Source organism: Centruroides vittatus, unplaced genomic scaffold (genome assembly GCF_030686945.1).
Source record: "Centruroides vittatus isolate TY-2023 unplaced genomic scaffold, ASM3068694v2 contig_359, whole genome shotgun sequence".
Lineage (NCBI taxonomy): Eukaryota > Metazoa > Arthropoda > Arachnida > Scorpiones > Buthidae > Centruroides > Centruroides vittatus.
In genome coordinates, this window is record NW_027122182.1 from 63,533 (window position 1) to 82,248 (window position 18,716).

The 18,716-nt window shown below is 31.5% G+C and overlaps 2 protein-coding genes across 2 annotated transcripts; both read left to right on the top strand.

Moving 5' to 3' along the window:
• The first annotated feature begins 594 nt into the window (after positions 1-594).
• On the top strand, positions 595-1,637 carry LOC136974941 (peroxiredoxin 2-like). Its single transcript, XM_067269940.1, has one exon. The coding sequence runs from the start codon at positions 993-995 to the stop codon at positions 1,635-1,637; it is 645 nt and encodes a 214-aa protein (XP_067126041.1). The 5' UTR covers positions 595-992.
• Positions 1,638-3,991: 2,354 nt separating this feature from the next.
• Positions 3,992-15,399, top strand: LOC136974888 (chorion peroxidase-like). Its single transcript, XM_067269859.1, has 11 exons — positions 3,992-4,061; positions 8,450-8,643; positions 8,717-8,893; positions 8,970-9,113; positions 9,190-9,285; positions 10,466-10,576; positions 10,827-10,962; positions 11,465-12,022; positions 12,099-12,268; positions 14,212-14,319; positions 15,336-15,399. The coding sequence occupies exons 1-10, from the start codon at positions 4,039-4,041 to the stop codon at positions 14,244-14,246; spliced, it is 1,644 nt and encodes a 547-aa protein (XP_067125960.1). The 5' UTR covers positions 3,992-4,038; the 3' UTR covers positions 14,247-14,319; positions 15,336-15,399.
• The last annotated feature ends 3,317 nt before the right edge of the window (positions 15,400-18,716 follow it).

Sequence of the window (18,716 nt, forward strand, 5' to 3'; positions counted from 1 at the left end):
TGTTTAGAGTAGCTGTACGTCCAGTCTCATAATGAAGCACAAAGAATACGAGAATTTCCTTTCGGTTCTAGTTTATTTTTCTTTCCATTAGATTTTACCATAATGTACCAATAAACATTATTGATTGGACAAGTATGATTCATAAAGCTATAGTATTATGTCATTTCTAAGATAGCTACAAATAACTTAATATAATCAATAATTGAAACGGACAAAGTAACAACTTATAATATAAATTCAGTGTTACCATTTTAGTCTTTTTTAAACCAGATTTATTCTTTTATTTTACAATGAGGTTCATTTTCTCGACTTGGTTTATATTTAATTTGCTCATTGATGTTTCGTTGAGCTGATTTGCTTTTGAGACATCACAATATTGTAGTGATATTTGGCATTCTAGGGTAATGTGGAAAGTATCTCATTCGTTTCAGAACTATTGACATTTTGATTCAACTTTCTATTTTGAAGATGACTTGTAATGAAGAGTTTGGCTTCCTTACAAGCCATCTGCAAAATAGACCTTCAATTTAGATCTTCATATAAATTAATGCAATTCTGATGAGTTCAACACATTTCTACTTCTCCTGCTGATAATTTCCTTAGTTCTGTGACTCCAAAATGTAAATTATGATAAACTGACCATCACTGAGGTAATATCGGCATCAAATTTTGCTTCTACTCTATATTTTACACACGAAAAGCTCCAACTACATAATGGTCTATAGAAAATACCTTCAACTTTTCCGTTTCCGTTTACCGGCAATATAGAACCCATCGTGTCTGCAGAATGGAGAGTAAAAAAGATTCATTTTACTAAATATTACGTGTGCCAATTTACCAAATTTAATTATCCTAGTTTAAAAGTTTGGTTAATTTTCTATCCTAAATGTAAAAGCAATTGTTGAAATCAAAATAATTGTCGTTAATAATCGTAACAATATGATAAATTTTAATCATCATCAAAGAAAGGAATCATCCTAATTAATTTAGAGATGAGTGAAAGCCCGAGAGTCACTTCGATAGCTGATCATTTTGAAGGAATCTTCAGAATTTATCCATCTACAAACCGAGCTGCACCGGATTTTTGCGGTCCCGCCGTGATTAACGGCGGCGTTAAAGAAATAAAATTATCAGATTACAATGGTAAATACTTGGTGCTGATCTTCTTCCCTAATGATTTCTCGTCGGGAATATGTCGATCGGAGATCATCGCATTTAATGACAGAGTAGAGGAATTCAAAAGGATCAGCTGCGAATTGTTAGCATGCTCTACGGGAAGTGTAACCTGTCATTGTTCTTGGATAAGTACTGATAGAGAAAGAGGAGGATTAGGAAGAATAAACATCCCACTCTTATCCGATAAGAACTGTCGAATTTCAAGAGATTATGGCGTTTTATCCGAAGAAGAAAACCTTGCGTTTAGAGGACTGTTTATCATTGATAGAGAAGGTATTGTGCGACATGTCGTCATCAATGATATGACAGTGGGCAGATCGGTGAAGGAAACGTTTCGATTGCTTCGAGCTATTCAACATTGTGATGAATATGGAGAAATGTGCCCAGCGGATTGGGAATTACTTGAAGTTGACACTAGATCTACTCAGACATACGACATAAATGATAAAGTTTTTTTGTAAATTTAAAATCGAGTGAGATCCTAAAAATCGTATTCGTGAAAAATTCATACTTTTATTTTTTGCCAATTTTTCTGGTTTATTTTATAATTTTGTTATATTAGAATGCAAACTCTCAATTTTATATATACCTCTACATTAAAAATTTTATAATAACGTAATAAGTTTGTAAGATCTCTGTTCGTACAGAAACACCTTCCATTACATCGCTCACTTGTCGGCTCTGAGACACTAGGAAAGTCTTTTTCTCCATACCCATCACGGGTTTGGCCAGGCATACAATGGATGAGGCCGAGTGGCGAGGACGAGACCCGACATATCTGGGACAGATTGAATTGATGGGAAAGGAAACGCAACATATGGACGATGTCTTCCGAGAAGACTTTCTATGAAAAACTGGTCCCTATTTAGGTGTTAAGCGTGTAAAGAAAACCCGAAAAACAACACGCTGCCAGAACGTTGGTCGTAAGAGAACACGCGACCAACTCAGTGTTTAATACTTTTATCCATTCGGCACCCTGGACAGACAACCCATGAAAAATTCTTAAGGCTGTTTGCCCGGATTCGATCCCTACACTGGATGGATAATGCCGTAACCATTCAGGTGTCATTATATGCTCTAAAAACTGACGGAACAGCTTTGAAGAACATTGGTTGGACTTCAGACTATGTACAGTACAGTATCTGGGCCAAACAAACAGAAAATTATTTCTTGTACAGTATTTTGCGCCGATTACGAATATATAGGTGATTTTTTGCGCATTAAAACCGTTTGTAGATATTGCGCCACAAATTTGCACTTTGCCTATAGCAAACTGTATAGACGGTAGAGATTCAAACTCGGAAGCCGGTTAGCATCCTGGCACTTTTTAATTTACGACTACATCCGTGATAGAACTGTTTCAATTAACAAAATTGTAAAGTACACATTGCACTTCACAATATTACTGTGTTTAAAACATTATTATGCAACTATATACGTTTACTAACGATTTATATCTTATTCATCATTAGTAGAAAAAAAATGATTTTGGAGTAACGAATCTGAATCTGTTATTGGGATGCAATTGAAAAAACAGTAGACCTATATATTCCCACTGTCGTCCGTCTGTACATCTGTCTTTCCTTAATCTCGAGAACGGAGTTAGAAAGATGAAAGATCAGACCAGATATGGAAATTGTAGGGGCACGAGGCCCCAATTAACTATATATAAATATTCAATGCAGACAGAAAGTTACGTTATTTCAATTCAAAAATATTCCCCCGAAAGCTGTTAGATAGATGACCGGCACGACTCTATTATTAAAGGAAAAGTATGATGTACGGGGCAAGCCAATACTGATTTGAGGGGTGAGCACATATTTTAAATAAAATAAATTAAAAATATGATTAAAAATTGCAGTCCAGCATTGTGACGACGTCACAATAAATAATTGCTCGTTTATTTATTAAAACGGGCATGTTTAAAACTCGTGATATCGTGACATGTCATTTTTCTCTTCTTTCTTCGCTTCCTGTATTTGTTAAAAAAACCTACAGGAACATCAGACGTGAAAGTATGTGACGGTAATGACATCATTTATCTATTTACGTAATGACGAATAACGTGCAAACTGAATAAAGTCGGTTAAGGTCGCAGAAATCAGGAGTAAAATACATAGAAGAAAACTTTTTTACATTAATTATTTTTTATTATAAATATGATTTTGCCAGCACAATTTTCAATATTACTTTTATATTTATTACTCTGAAATTGCCTACCAGTGACCTGGAGAGGTTAATAAAAGTTGGGTAAACCTATAGTTGTAATGATATTTCGGGACTGGTTTAGCTTAATTGTACCATTTCTAATTGTATGTATTGTACTAAAGAATACAATTAAATGGCCACTGAGGAATACGGTTAAAAAATAACTTGCCGGATATTTTCAAAGACCTAATGTTTTGAATGCATTATTGACTAATTTTAAACCTTTAACAGTATCGGCTATCCGGCACTGTTAATGGGTTAATTGACAAGTTTCACTTGTTATACAGAAAAAAAAATAAAGTTCCTATTCTCTATCTATACAATTAATTGGTCCTTAGACAATAAAACTAATGTTTGTTATGGGTCATACAGTGATGACGATAAATACAGTTCTTACTATTGTAAAAGTATTCAAAGAAGCGAAACTTCTATTCATTATAATTGTTCTTTTCTATCTAAAGACTGACAATGTTGAAAGTTCGATGCGAACTGTACGTGATTCGCGTTCATCATGAGAGAAAAATGCGATTGTTAACACGGAAAAAAAAAATACAGGAAGAGGAGGAAGAAGGAAAAAAATGACGCCACACGATATCACGGCATCCATCAATCTCACGTTTACTTTCTTCTATTATGTTCTACTACTGCTGAGAGATGAAACACAATTTCCTACTCAGGTGAGCAAAATATCATTCCTACGAACAAACATTTCAAAACATTTTCCTTAATTCCTTTTTTTACAGTAAATTACTAAAGATACTATTGCTAAATTGGATTTCATTAAATCATTTTCAACTTCCTGTGATTTATTCCTTTGAAAGCGATAAGGAAGTTGAAATTACGCGTCAAGTCATTTCAGAAGAGAGTGACGAATTGATTCGTTCAATCTTAATGGAAGCATTAAACGAACAACAGACAGCGCATGAATTAGGAAGAGCGCTTATTTTTGAACGTAAGTAATGATTACCAATTTATATTACTATAATTAAATCGATTAACAACTTATGTAAAAGACTAAGAACTCATTTATATAAATTGTGCCCTGTGGGTGCTAAGAGGAGTGTTTTTCGGGTCCATTGTGGGTTCGGTCCACCTTGGTCCGAAAAACCATTCACCACCCAACTGCCTTAACGGGGGTGGCTGGTGATGAGGGATGACGTCCACAAAAGATTATTGGGGTTCTTTGCCAGCCTGGATTCATTCCCGGGTTCCCCGAAGCAGTTGGTTCACACTAGTGATTGCAAATTTACCGGGTATTATATTACCGGAAATTCGATAATTATATTCGGGATTACCGGTTAAATTTCGTATTAACAAATGATTTAAAACGAAACTGAATTACTGACAGAATTATTGGACAACCATTTATTTTCAAGTTTTCTATCAATTTAGATAAACAATTGTTGTAATAGCAATTATTATGACATAAGACATTGAAATTTTCAGACGATCACCATTTATTTTCTTTAGTGTTTTAGAACAAATCATAGACAGCCCGACCTTCCTTTTTAGGCTACACAGCTGCCCATTCTGTCTATGATTTGTTCTAGAACACTAAAGAAAAGAAATGGTGATCGTCTGAAAATTTTTAGAGCGATTTTGTCTTCCATTTGTACAATTATTGGATATTTCATGTAACATATTTGTTCAATTTTCTGGGTTATCTTCCTGTATTATACTCCAAAATCAAGACCCGTTTTTGGAGTAAAATACAGTAGAGCGTCGAAAATTGGAACGTCGGTAATTGAAATGGCCGGAAATTGGAACGATTTTCAGTCGGACTGTGTCGTGCCGAATCGAACGTTTTTGATACTAGATTTACTTCTAAAGTATAATTTTCATGTTTTTTATATTCTTCAATATATTTATTTTGTTTGTACAAAATAAAGAAATAATTTTTAACGATACGATAGCCTCGATTATTATTATAAAAATTTTCGTTAGGCTTAAAATCGACGAAAATTCAACGCGAAGCGACACGCAACGGAGAAAAATTCAACACGAAGGGATACGCAACGGAGAAAAATTTGAACATCGGACTGGTTAATATATTTTTTCGTACAAAGTCGGAAATTGGAACAAATGACTAATTGGAACAACCCCAGTCCCCAATTGACGCCAATTTTCGACACTCTACTGTACAAGCAATCAAATTATAAAAAAAACTAGAAAATTCCTTTTAATAACCTTAAATTACAAATGGAATGACTCATTATCACCTGCACTGTTTTCTGGCTATGTTATGGGGAGACAAAAAATGAATTCTGCTTCCCACGGGTATTTTAGGAAAATAAATATCGAGTTAATTAAGAGGACTTTTTAACAGAAATACCGGTAAAAAAATTAATTACCGGTAAATTTACCGGGGTATAATTTTCATAGTTTACCGGTATACCGGTTACTGGTAATGCAATCACTACTTGACACCTTAATTATCTCGGTCATCCGGTCGACTAAGATATATTGTCTGCAAACTTGTTTCGGTACTTATGGGTTAAGAGGACGCCAGTCGGAAATTGCGATCAAAATCGCGTTTTTGAATGAAATTATCTAAATAACAATAACTAGTAAATTTAACTCTCAAAAAGGCTCAATTCTAGGTCCGAATGACGCGGTTGGGACTTTAACAGAACTGTAGAACATACTGATAGGAACAAAAAAGTCTAATGAACCATGGGTGTACGAGTGCGCCTTCGCGAGATATAAGCCTCTCAAAATGACTATATGGCAGCGAACATGGCGGCCCGACTGACCTCTCGTACGGGCGCCACCACACGCCGCCATGTGCTAAACTAGTGATCGATTCACGGTAGTTCTTGAACAAAGTAAAAAAAATGGGGGAAACGTCTACTAAAGGCAATTTTAACGGCAAGCGACGGGACTCCCGTAAAATCGTAAAAAAATATTGGATCACGTGACCCGGCTTTTTTGCTCGCGAACCCGCATAACGTAGGCGCAACTTTCGAGGGCTATATCTCGCGAACGCGCACATATACAGGTATGGTTCCTTTGACTTTTATGCTCCCCCAGGGGGGATCGACAATTTGCCCCCCTCCCCACCGCGTCATTCGGTCCTAGAATCTTGCCGTTTCCGTTAGATTAACTATATTTTTAGTATACGTTTCGTTTTTTACTTTGTTCAAGAACTACCGTCAATCAATAAATAGTGACGTTAAACACATGGTGGCCTGCCGGCGGCTCCCCTCCTGGAGGTCAGTCGGGAGCACGAACAGTCGGAAGGGTGGCCATTTTGGCACCATAGGTAACATTAACCATATTTTGTTATATCGTTATAAATCGTGGAGTGTGGCTATTTTTATTTTATTGCGTGTATAATTGCAATTTAACAATTGTTTTAAATTTGAAAAATAAAAACTTCATTTTTCGGAAAAATCGCAATTTCCGACTGGCGTCCTCTTAGCCCATAAGTGACCTTGTTTCTTCTTGTATGTACTGTACATTGAACTGAGAGAATAGGGACATGCGAAGCAAATTTTTAAGTTTTCTAAATAAGATCTCTGGTAAAGGTAATGTAAACAGCCTATGCCAGATCCTGTTACAGAGTGATGATCATGGAAGAATCTTTTACATGTCCTAAATATATATATAAATTAATAAAAAACACAAATAAATTTATTTTTTGCCAATTTGTCAACTAAATAAACAAAATAAAAGGATGAAAGATGCCTAGTGTTTGAAGAAACAAAAACAAATTTTGGTAATAAAATATTGGTAGTGACTTTTGACATGCCTAGTGTTCTGTAATGTCATCAAATCAATTATTATTCTTCAAAAGTAAGTAAAATATATTCAAATTCTTCATTTTTACACCTTAATTTATGCAAAATGAGCAATGACTTCATTAAAATTCACATTTCTTGCATATCCCTATTCAATTGAAAGTATTTGTCAAATATTGTTTGGTTCATGGTTAAGTATACATAAAAAATTTTATCATCAATACCAGTTTGAAAATTCTGTTTCTTTGTGTCAAAGATATTTCAATCTGCTTTCACATAAAGCAATATACACACACAATAAAAAAGAAAAGATTCTAAAATATAACAACAAGCGTGGCACAGATCTGCAAAATCCCAATCCACAATAAATTCAAGAAAATTAAAAGTCGTCCATTTTTTTTCTCTTAAACATTAATTTTGGCAGTTTCCAAATGCCTTTGCTGCTGCTCAATTTCTAAACCAATATCTTCATCAGAGAATTTATTAAAAATCTTAGTAAAATTTGGAATAGACACTCTACAGTAGTGAAACTACAATACCGTAAAAGAAAAGCCGTTAAAAGTGTATATATTTATATTTATATATTTATATAGATAATGAAATTAGTAGTAAAACATTTGTAGCATTTATTACTTTTATTTTACAGAAAAATATATCAATTTTTCAATACGATCAGCTGACGGAAGACAACAAGTTACAAGTTGCGCCATTCAAAGATGTCCTACATTTAATTCCTTTTTTGAAACTGCTTCTATTCTCTTAACTTTGAACAGGTATCTTAAATTGTTATTAGAAAGAAAAATAATATATTTTTTAAAAAAATAAAAATTGTTTTTCAATGAAATAGTACATGCTGAAATAAACAATATCAGAATCAAACAAAAATGTGTATAAGGGCTCTTTTTTTATTTTTGACTCTTCCATTTGGGCACCACAAAGGTTTTTTCCCATATCAATTGTGAGTTTGGCTAGGTCCACAATGGGGACAACCAGGAACAGAGCCCAACATAATCAAGACAGATCATCCAAAAAAATTCTTGGTGTTGTCCACCCAGATTCAATCCCGAGTTCCTCTGGGCAGTAAGGATGATGTCTTAACCACTTTGGCCACCTGACCATCATCAGTATAAGACTAAATGCATTGCTAGAATAGAATGAAATATTCATTATTAATTATAAAACTTATAAATCATAATAATATTTTAATATTTCTAAATGTAACAATTTTAAATTAGATTCCAGACAAAAACAATGCTCATCTGTTAATGAAATATTACATTTCAACTTCGTTATCGTATATAATTATTTTAAAAATTTATTTGCAGAATAAATGTTGCTTCTGTTACAAATAATACTACAATAAAGAAACTCAAACAGGTTTCGTGTAGTAAGAAAACTATTAAATGCACAGATAGAAAATATAGAAGAATAGATGGAAAGTGTAATAATCTTATGGATCCATACGAAGGAAGTGCTTCTTCTTGTCATCTAAGATTCATTCCGCCTTCTTATGACGACGGTAAAGTTAATAATGAAATTAATTAATACAGTATATTAATGTTTTAAAAATATGCAATTTATGTTTAATTTAGGTGTTAAAAAGTTGAGAAACAGAAGTTTTAATGGCAATTCACTTCCAGAGCCTAGACAAATAAGTATTGCTTTGACTCGAAACAGATGTAGACGTTCTTCTAATATAAGTAATATTTTCCAGGCATTTGGACAGTTTATAGCACACGATATGAGCCTTTCTGCTCAAACTAGTTTGAGTAATGGTTTAAAATTATTATTATTATATTTGTACTATAAAAATTGATGTACTTCATTAACTATGTAATTTAATAGAAGGCAAACCTCTTCAGTGTTGCCCTAATGGAAGTAAGAAACATCCTGAATGCTTTCCCATACGAATCAAATCTAATGATCCCGATTTTTCATTCAGTTGTTTGAATTTTGTACGAAGTCAACCATGCAATTCTTGTTCCTTTGGTAAAGAGAAGAAGATTTATGATAATTTTTGGCATAAATGTATATATGTATATAATAATATTAACTAATAATTTAGTTAGAGAACAAGTGAACTTGAATACTCCTACTTTAGACTGTTCACATATTTATGGAATAAAGAAGAAGCAATTAGCAGGTTTGAGAAGAACTAATGGTAAATTTTCTCAACTATTTCATTAAAGAGATTAATTCTTTAATGTGTTTATTTGGTGTTACATAGCAAATAAATTATATTCCTTTAACGTACCAGAAACAATCACCGTTATGATCCATGGCTTTCACGAACTTCCAAATTTTATACGTAAAGGCGGAAGGCAGTTTTTCCGCAAGGGGAAAAATGGCTCATTTATTATATTCGTCTCCACAGTGAAGGCTTTTCTTTTTGACCATTGTTGTTTAGATATTGTGTGTTTACAGTTCCTACTGTACCACAGAACTTAGTTAAATTATTGGGACTATAGCTAAGCTTTACAGTCACTTTTAAATCATCATAAATATGCTTTTGTATGATACCTTGAAGTCTTACTGTATTACTTAAATAATGATTATGATTAATCAGAGTGACTTCTGGCATAATTACAGATAAAGGTATCAATCTGTTATAAATAAATGGAACCAGATAGACAAATTCTGAGTTTAGATTTGGAATTAGTGCATTGGAATAACCAGAAAACTGTCGACCAGTATTAAATTTGTGGCATAATTGTCTACATTTAAGCAAATTTCAGATAATTAAATAAATTAGTCTTTATATAGCCCAAAAAATAATCAGCAGCTTAGATATAACTATAAAGAATAATTCAAGTCACCTGTATGAGCATGGGAATGATTTACGTGAAAGTCCCAGGACACCAACAGTTGTGGATTCTACTAAAACATCTACTTTAAATTTATACTATATTTATAAATACAATCTGCTATATTTTATTTCCTGAATCATTCTTTTCTTATCTTCATTTTTATTACTTTCTTTTTTGTGGAGGACCCTGGACATGTACCCAGAATGCCAATCCATAAATTCAGTCCTGTGTTGAAGCATTAACAATAGAATCAAACAAAAATGCATATAAGGAATTCAAAAAGTCTTAAACTTATCCTCTCTTGCACTCTTGTAAAAGATCAAAATCTTTTGGTACCCTCATCTACGTTTCAATAATACATTTAACAATTGATTTTATCTTAAGTAAATTCAGAGACGGCCCAGACGAGTCGTCCGAATCGTCCCGTTTGTAATACCAAGCAACACATTAAATGATTACCCAAAATTTGAATAAGACTTTCATTCATTGTAGATTTCATGAAATTAAAAAGCAATATGTATATATATATTTCAGGTAAGATGTTAGTTAAATCATATCGAAGAGGTGTTTTTCCACCACCAAGCAAAAATCCAAAAACAGATCAATGCAGTGTACCAAAGAAAGGAATAATATGCCCATTAACTGGTAATTTCTAGAAATTTTATTGTAGTTAAAATTATTATTTTAATTTAAGATAAGAATCCAGCTATATGTGATTTTAGAGCTATAACATGGCTAATTAATTATACAAACCGAACAAAATAATTAACATATATTGAGTTTGGTTTTATATGTAATTAAGCTGAGTTTGCAAATCACGATTTTAGGAAATGTTCAATAAATAAATACAATTAATTAAAAATGTAAAAAATTTAGTATCTTAATTTATTTTCAGGTGATATAAGAAGTAATGAAAATCCACTGTTATTAAGTTTTCATACGATATTTTTGAGATTACATAATATAATAGCTAATAGATTAAGATTCATTAATTCACATTGGAATGGTGAGACAATTTTTCAAGAATCAAGGTATTTTTAAGATATTTTAATATTCTAAATCTTTATAGGGTATTCAACTATATTTGATTTACATTATATTACGAAAATGTTTAAGAGTGTAAAATAACAACTTAAGCTAAAATTATTCTGCAATATTTTTTTCAATATAAAAAACAATGCTATGCTTGTATAATTGCTGGTGTTGGAACACAGCACTGTGCACAGTAGAGTAATCAATGGACTTGGTTAGAAAATTTTGGATCACCCAACCTACAGTCCAAATCTGTCACTGTGCAATTATCACCTATTTGGTCCTTAAATTTTGGAATACAGGAGATTAATCCAGAATGCCGAAGTTAGAGCTTTGTCATGCTTTGGATCTAACACCAGCCAAACAATGTCTATTCTGTAGGTCTATACCTGCAGAAAAGAATTTTTTGGCTGCCATTGTTGTTCCATCATTGTTTCTTTAGAATATAACCATTGATTTTGATAATTAGTATACTTATTAATAATGTATATTATTCTCTAGGAGACTTGTCATTGCTATTTTTCAACACATTGTTTATTGTGAATATCTCCCAGTTCTCTTTGGATCTGAAATTTCAAAGAAGAATCATCTTTGTGACAAGAAATCTTTTTATAATAGAAATGCCCGCTTGGGAACGTGGAACGAGTGGGCCGCCGCAATGTTTCGGATAGGACATCCTACCGTACCGGATTATATAAAAACGGTTTCGAGAAAAGGAAGAACAAAAATGATTCCCCTAAAAAAATTATATTTTAATTTTCCGTATGTGAGAAATAACTTGGATAATGTAATTAGAGGAGCAATATCACAGAATCAAGTATCGTTTGATCGATGTATGAGTAAATCTGTTACCAAGTTTCTTTATACAATAAATGAAAAATCCCCAACAATAGATCTTGCTTCTATAAATATACAAAGAGGAAGAGATCACGGAATACCACCATACAAAAGATATTTTATTAAAGCAAATCCTAATAAATCTGCCCTAAATTTCAAAGAATTACTTAAAACAGGCTTATTTTATAATAGCTGCATTAATAAAATTTCAAAAATATATAGGTTAGTAAACAACTTTTTATATATAATAAAAACTTGAATAAAATTAAAATGAATAATTATTTAAATTTAATTTTAGATCTCTTGAAGACGTAGACCTTTTTGTAGGATTAATGTGTGAAAAGCCAGTATCTGGTGGCGTGATAGGGCCAACTGCAGTACATTTTAACATGATGCAGTTTCAAAATTTGAGAGCAAAAGACAGATATTTTTATACTGCTGAAGGTCAAACAGGATCTTTTGAAAAAGGTGTATATCATGGAAATTAATAATCTATAAAAATATCCAATATGAACAGTAGTGTTTGCAGGTAACCAGGCCCACTTTGTAAATAAATAAATGAAAAAAACCGAATAAATACAGAAAAAAGATTTAAATATAACACTTATACTTATGTATAAACAGTATTTAAAAGTTAATACTTCATCTACAGTGCTCCACAGTGGTGTACAGGATAGTATGTTTTCATTTTCTAATTCAGATCCCCCTCTAATATCAGTTCTAGTTATGCTACTGAATATCAATAACAAAAAAATATGGTAATAATTAATTCCGTTAGAGCTTAAATTTTTGTATTATGTATATACGAATATACACACAACACACAAAAAAAATAAGAATCTTTGTTTTTAACTTGATAAAATATTTAATTTCTCTTTCTTAACTTTTTCCAAGTAATAGCAATTTAGTATATCTGCCAATATTGGATACCACAGTTAAGGCATTCATAGACATTCAATATAACTGACAAGGTCTTCAATATTTAGATATTGATAATATTTGATTGTATCACTGTGTGACTGCCTAGACACTCGAGTCAAAATATTGAATTCTAGTCAGTCTTTTGAGCAAATGAACAATGGGATGACAGACTACTGCACATGGCTATCATTCATACGATATAATGAGCATACAGATGTTCAATGTTTCAATCAATCAATATCAATATATTGAAAACCTGCTGTGTCAACTATCATTTTGTCAATAATCAAATCAGTATATCCAATAGGGTCTTCTTTGAATGGTGAAAGGCCCTATTGGGATGAGGCTATATGATATGTCAGTCTCCCGTTAAACCATCCATTATAAGATGGATGGTTTAACAGGAGACTGACATATATTGGATTCACATACAGATCTCTCCAAACCAGGTTACGCGACCACAAATATGACGTAACAAAGGGAAATGTTAATACTGCTCTGGCCTTTTATGCCGCCGAACTGGGGGTTCCCCTGTAGAGACGAGGCTGTCATCGACGAACAATAATTATAAAAGAACACAAAAATACAAATACTGTAACAATAAACAATGAAAAAAATGATCATTTGAATAAAGATAGCCAAAAAGACATTATATGAATTGAAGAACGATTGAATATTTACAACAAAAATTCTTATATTATTTATATGATTCATCATCAGCCCATTTTATAACAATACTTCAGTAGTGGAAAATGGTACTAGATTCCACTGTCAACTACTCTAATAAGCTTAATTGAAAATGTATCATTTATTTTCCACTTTTTCTATGGTGAAGGATCCTATATGTCATTTTCAATTACAATTCCTAGATTTCAATCGTTAAAACTGCTGCTAAATCATCCTTATAAAGTTTCTTCGGTAGAAAAAGTCCTATGTGACATATAAGAAAATATGCGTCACTTTAGTAACAATAAATTAATCCACCAAAATAAATCAACATATTTTCTAGGGATGTAATTTACAACCTAGCAGCAAGCAATTCTGAATTAGTAGTGTATGGTAGATTCATAAGTTTAAAGTATTCATCTAATTCCTCAAATTAATTTGCATATGTCAATCATGCATATGTAATACAATATGACTGTAATTGCTACGGAACAAACTATTTAACATTTAAATAAGACAAAAGGTTTTTGAGATTTGAATGTTTCATGCTGTTTTTGGTTTTGTACTAGTTTTAAACAATATTAAAAGATGTTTATATATGATTATTATTATCGTTACATATACAAAATATCAATTACAAAAAATATAATCTAAATTAGGTAAGACTATCAATGTTTCTAGAAACAGTTTTACTGATGGGTAAGTGATTATATCACAACAGTATAAAATAGGAACAAGATAATTAGATTCAAGTAATTCTTTAAAAATTAAAGTTTTTTAAAGTATACAATTTTTGATTTTATTTATATTTTTCATTAATTTAGAAATTTCCCAACAGAACAATTGGATGCAATTATGAACACCACTCTTTCAACTGTTATATGTCTATGTACAAATGTAACTAGGGTGCCAATTAACATGATGATTACAGGGTAAGTATTTTTTTATTTTATATCTGTTACTAATAGTATTATTGAATATGACTGGTATTGCTTGGGAAAAACATAACAACAAACATTAAAATGAAAACCAAACTCTTAATTAAAAAATATAGTTATTTTAGTTTGCCATTGTTATGTTTATTGTGATACTTGGATGGTATGGAATGACACAATTTTATTGCTCGTGTGGACAGAAACCGATGTTTTTCAACAGAAAATTATTGTTGAATTCTGTCTGCATGAGAATACAATTCAAGACACCCAAATTTTTTTCTAATATTAACTCTAATTTCTGATTCAGAACTAAATATGAAACGATAATTGGACCGAATATTTAATCGTGACACACTCAAAAACCATAAAATCATTTTCTGCTCACTGGTAACTTTGTATTAGTATTAAGTAATTTTTCTATTTGAATACTACTATCCTGCTAGTCAGATAGAAAGACTTAGTATAGGCAAAAATATTTTCAGATTCACAAGTGAAAACACAATGAAGTGAAGTTCTTATTTATATATGGTAGCTTTTGTCTCATTCTGTAATATAAATATCTCAAAAGTAGCTGTTTGCTTTAAAAACATTTTTAATATAGTTCTTCATAAAACTGTTTATATGGGCTGTCCATAAATTATGATCATATTTTTCTTGAAATTTTTACTCCCCCTTCCCCCATTGTCCCAGTTTGTCCAAGTTTCCGTAAACCCAACAAAACTCAATCCTCCTCAAAATCTTTATACATTTTATTATTCATAAAGTGATAAACTGTGTAAAATTTAATGAAATAAAACAGTGTCCATTGGAGTTCAATCCCTCCCCCTCTCTTCCAGTGTGGATGACATTTATGGACAGCCCTACATTGTTTACTGACAATTAACATCAAACTTGTCTGTAAAGTTGTTTGACAGAAATTCACATAACTTCCAAATAAAAATGTTTATATTTTTATTACATACAAGTAAATTATGTTAAATTATTAATTATAAAAGTCTTTTATATTTTAACAGTAGTCCTGTGATATCTTGCAAGAATATACCTAAACTTCACTTACAAGCATGGAAAGAGAAGAAATAAAATTATTTAAAAATAATTAAAGTACAATTTTCACTATTTTTTATAATTTTTATTTATCATTATTTACATTTCAATATAATATAATCATCACTTAAAACTTTTTTAAACACAAATTCTCAAATCTTTGTCATATATTTATGATAATAGCATGTCCTACTATTATCAATTTATTAATTGCTGGAATTGTTAACAAAATGACTTAGTCATGGTATAACTTTGTTGTTATCAGGAAAAGTATGATGTACAGTACAGGGGCAAGACACTACTAAAATCGAGAGCATATACACAGTGCTGTAACTAGGGTGGTGCCCAGGTACGGGGCGCAGACCCTGGAGGGGCATAGAAATGTCCTGGACCAAGTTTTATATCATAGTTTTGGGGCGTATAAAAGACTAATTATGACACTGCATATACAGTAGAGTCCCGCACAACGCGGGAGATTCGTTACGCATTATAGGAAATCGCGTTATCGAAACCTGCATTATCACGTGATTTATGAAAGTTTAAACCTTGGCCTATAAGTTAAAAAAAAGAAAACGTATATCTCTGATCGACAAAATTCGAGGGATGTTGCTTGCTTCATTTGCGCGTTGTATGGGACTCTACTGTATTTTAAATTGTGACAATGCCAGGCTACAACTTTTAATGTCATAATAACTTTTGTTCATTATTGCATGTGTTCCTGTGATGTGTTCATTGAAGAAGGAAGGAAAAAAAAAAAACACATCAGTACACAGCAAAATTTGTATTTGTTCATTTATTAATATTATAAAATATTGCATGATATGATACAATTACAAATAATGGAATGTATATTTACAATGTAATTTTATTATAAAATTACATATAATAGATTAAATTATCAAATTACTGACTGTCAAAGTTCCTTAAAAATATTACAATATTGCATTATCAAATAAATTGCAACTGGTTTATTATAAACAGGTTATTTATGTACACAATAAAAATTCATTTACAATAATATGAATTATACTTATCTATACAATTTCTGTTTGTATCCTTGTTTGTATTCTATCTAGAAAAAAAAAGTATGTCCAATAGAGATAAAATAACCAAGCTAGATAATGTTCTTTTTTAAAATTTGGTTATGTTAAGATCCTTTTATGGATACTTTGTCTATATTGGTGTATTAATAATAGAAAATAAAGAACCTATTATTGTTGTAAACATGTCAAAAATGCAAAAACAAAGTGTACAGATGAAAATAACGATATTTTGTTTCGACTTTTTGACTAAGATCTCCTTTATTTGCTAACTGAAACTACATCAGTGTAATAAGTCCTATTAATAAACAAGATCCAAAGTAGACAAAGATACAAACAGAAATTGATAACAGTAAGAACGTAGAGGCAAAAAGAATTTAAACTTATCTAGAATTTAGGAATAAATTATATATTAAATAGATTGAAAATAAATTTATTTATCCTTTTTTATTAAAAATGGCAAAATGAGTATCTTGTTAATTTTGCTCGACTGCATAAAATAAATAATGCAATTCTCTAAAGCAGCAATTCCCAGCCTCATCCCCCATTCACAAAAAGAAATGGTCATATGTCTCTAAACATAAATTGAAGACATTTAAATGCTATAAACAATTTTGAATGTTTTTATTCAAATTTAGTTTAAATTTGAAAAATTTCCAATTTAAATTTACATTTAGCAACCATTGCAAACTTCCTTTGCTAGCTCTAGTGTTGGGTTTCGTAACTTTTTTGTTCCTCGGACCCCTTTACCAGTCGGACAAAGGTCGCAGACCCCTTCTTGGATAATATTTTTAAATGCATAAAATAAAATTACAAAAGAAACTGATTAGGTAGAAATACTTTTATTAAAATAAAAAACATAAGAAAGCTCATATATTACTATATCATAACACAATAATTAACAATTTTTGCACAGCGACACAAAATTAAGATAATAGAGAGGTTGAGGCCGAAGTTTCAAATGCGAAAATGTGTATGTTGGACATTCGGCGCCACTTTCCTGTAAGCCTAAAAGTTTGACAATGGTGTTTGGACAATCAGTGGAATCATGCTTGACATTCCAAACACCATTGTCAAACTTCTAGGCTTACAGGAAAGCGGCGCCGAACGTCCGACGTATACGTTTTTGCGTTTAAAACTTTGGCCTCAACGTCGCTAATAAGTTGATTTGTACCCTTCCAAGCCCAAGAAGTACTGCTCTGAACAAACTGATAAAAAGTTTGTTATAGATTTATATACAGAAATCTTGTTAAAGTCAAATATTTGATTAATTATTACAATAATTTACAATTCTTTTATAAAAATTGCTGCAAAATAGCACCTAATTACTCGAAAAATTTGTACACAAATCGGAATTAATAGCATTATTAATTAAAAAGTTGTATTTCAAATTTGTGTCTTTATCTATCTGTACAGTTTATAATGATGATGGCAATGTGGTAATCTAATTGCATGGCTGACAAACATAAAAATAATGAGGAGTGTCATTTTTATAATTTACTTAAATTATTTCCTAAAGAACAAAGTTTCCCTAACAAGTCTTACAGAGACCCACGTCGGGTTCTAGGCAGAAGGGAAGACTTATGGCAACCAGGACTGATTAACAGAAAAAAAATGGTCTAATAATACCTGTAATGACAGTTGACTAGATGTTGAGAGAGAAAAGTCTGGCATAACTATGTTATAGTTAATTAATTATAAGTGCTCCAATGATTCTTAACAGACTACAGGTGAAGAAAACAAGTCAGTTTCTAAAGGAACTGTTAAAATTTTAAACTAGTACGAGAGTTGTGTGATTTTTCTTTGTAATTAACAGTGTTAGACTATTAAATCAATTGAGATAAAACATAAGGGAGTATAAAAAACTTTGGCAATTATAAAGGTCAAATGGCCAAGAAGTTGTTAAATTTTGAAATATGTTTTAGCCAACATAACATTTGGACCATAGTAAAAAACAACTTATATTTTTTGTATTTATTACACTCAATAACAGCTTAAGTTTATCTATATCCACCATACTCAACCTTTTTTTTTTTTTATCAGGCCACATACACATGTGGCCCTGAAGTGTAGTAGCTATCAAGATAACGATTATAATGAAAAATGTACGTAATTTCTCACTCATCCTAGAAAATTAGTGAGACTGTTGACATTGTGGACATTTTTTTTTGCAATTTCATTTAAATCAGGCTTGTAACTGCTACACGCTACTCATAAAACGGCATCCAGGTGTGAATCAGTAAGCTGATTTCTATATGTATTTTTTGCATATTTCCATTTTGAGTATGACGTTTCACATAGATACGTTGA

What these genes read in the sequence shown, in the direction of transcription:
- LOC136974941 (XM_067269940.1), top strand. Translation starts at nt 993, where the DNA reads ATGAGTGAAAGCCCGAGAGTCACTTCGATAGCTGATCATTTTGAAGGA.
- LOC136974888 (XM_067269859.1), top strand. Translation starts at nt 4,039, where the DNA reads ATGAAACACAATTTCCTACTCAG. An exon ending in AAACACAATTTCCTACTCAG is followed by an intron (nt 4,062 to 8,449) that starts GTGAGCAAAATA and finishes ATTTATTTGCAG; the next exon opens with AATAAATGTTGCTTCTGTTA. An exon ending in AATAATATGCCCATTAACTG is followed by an intron (nt 10,577 to 10,826) that starts GTAATTTCTAGA and finishes ATTTATTTTCAG; the next exon opens with GTGATATAAGAAGTAATGAA.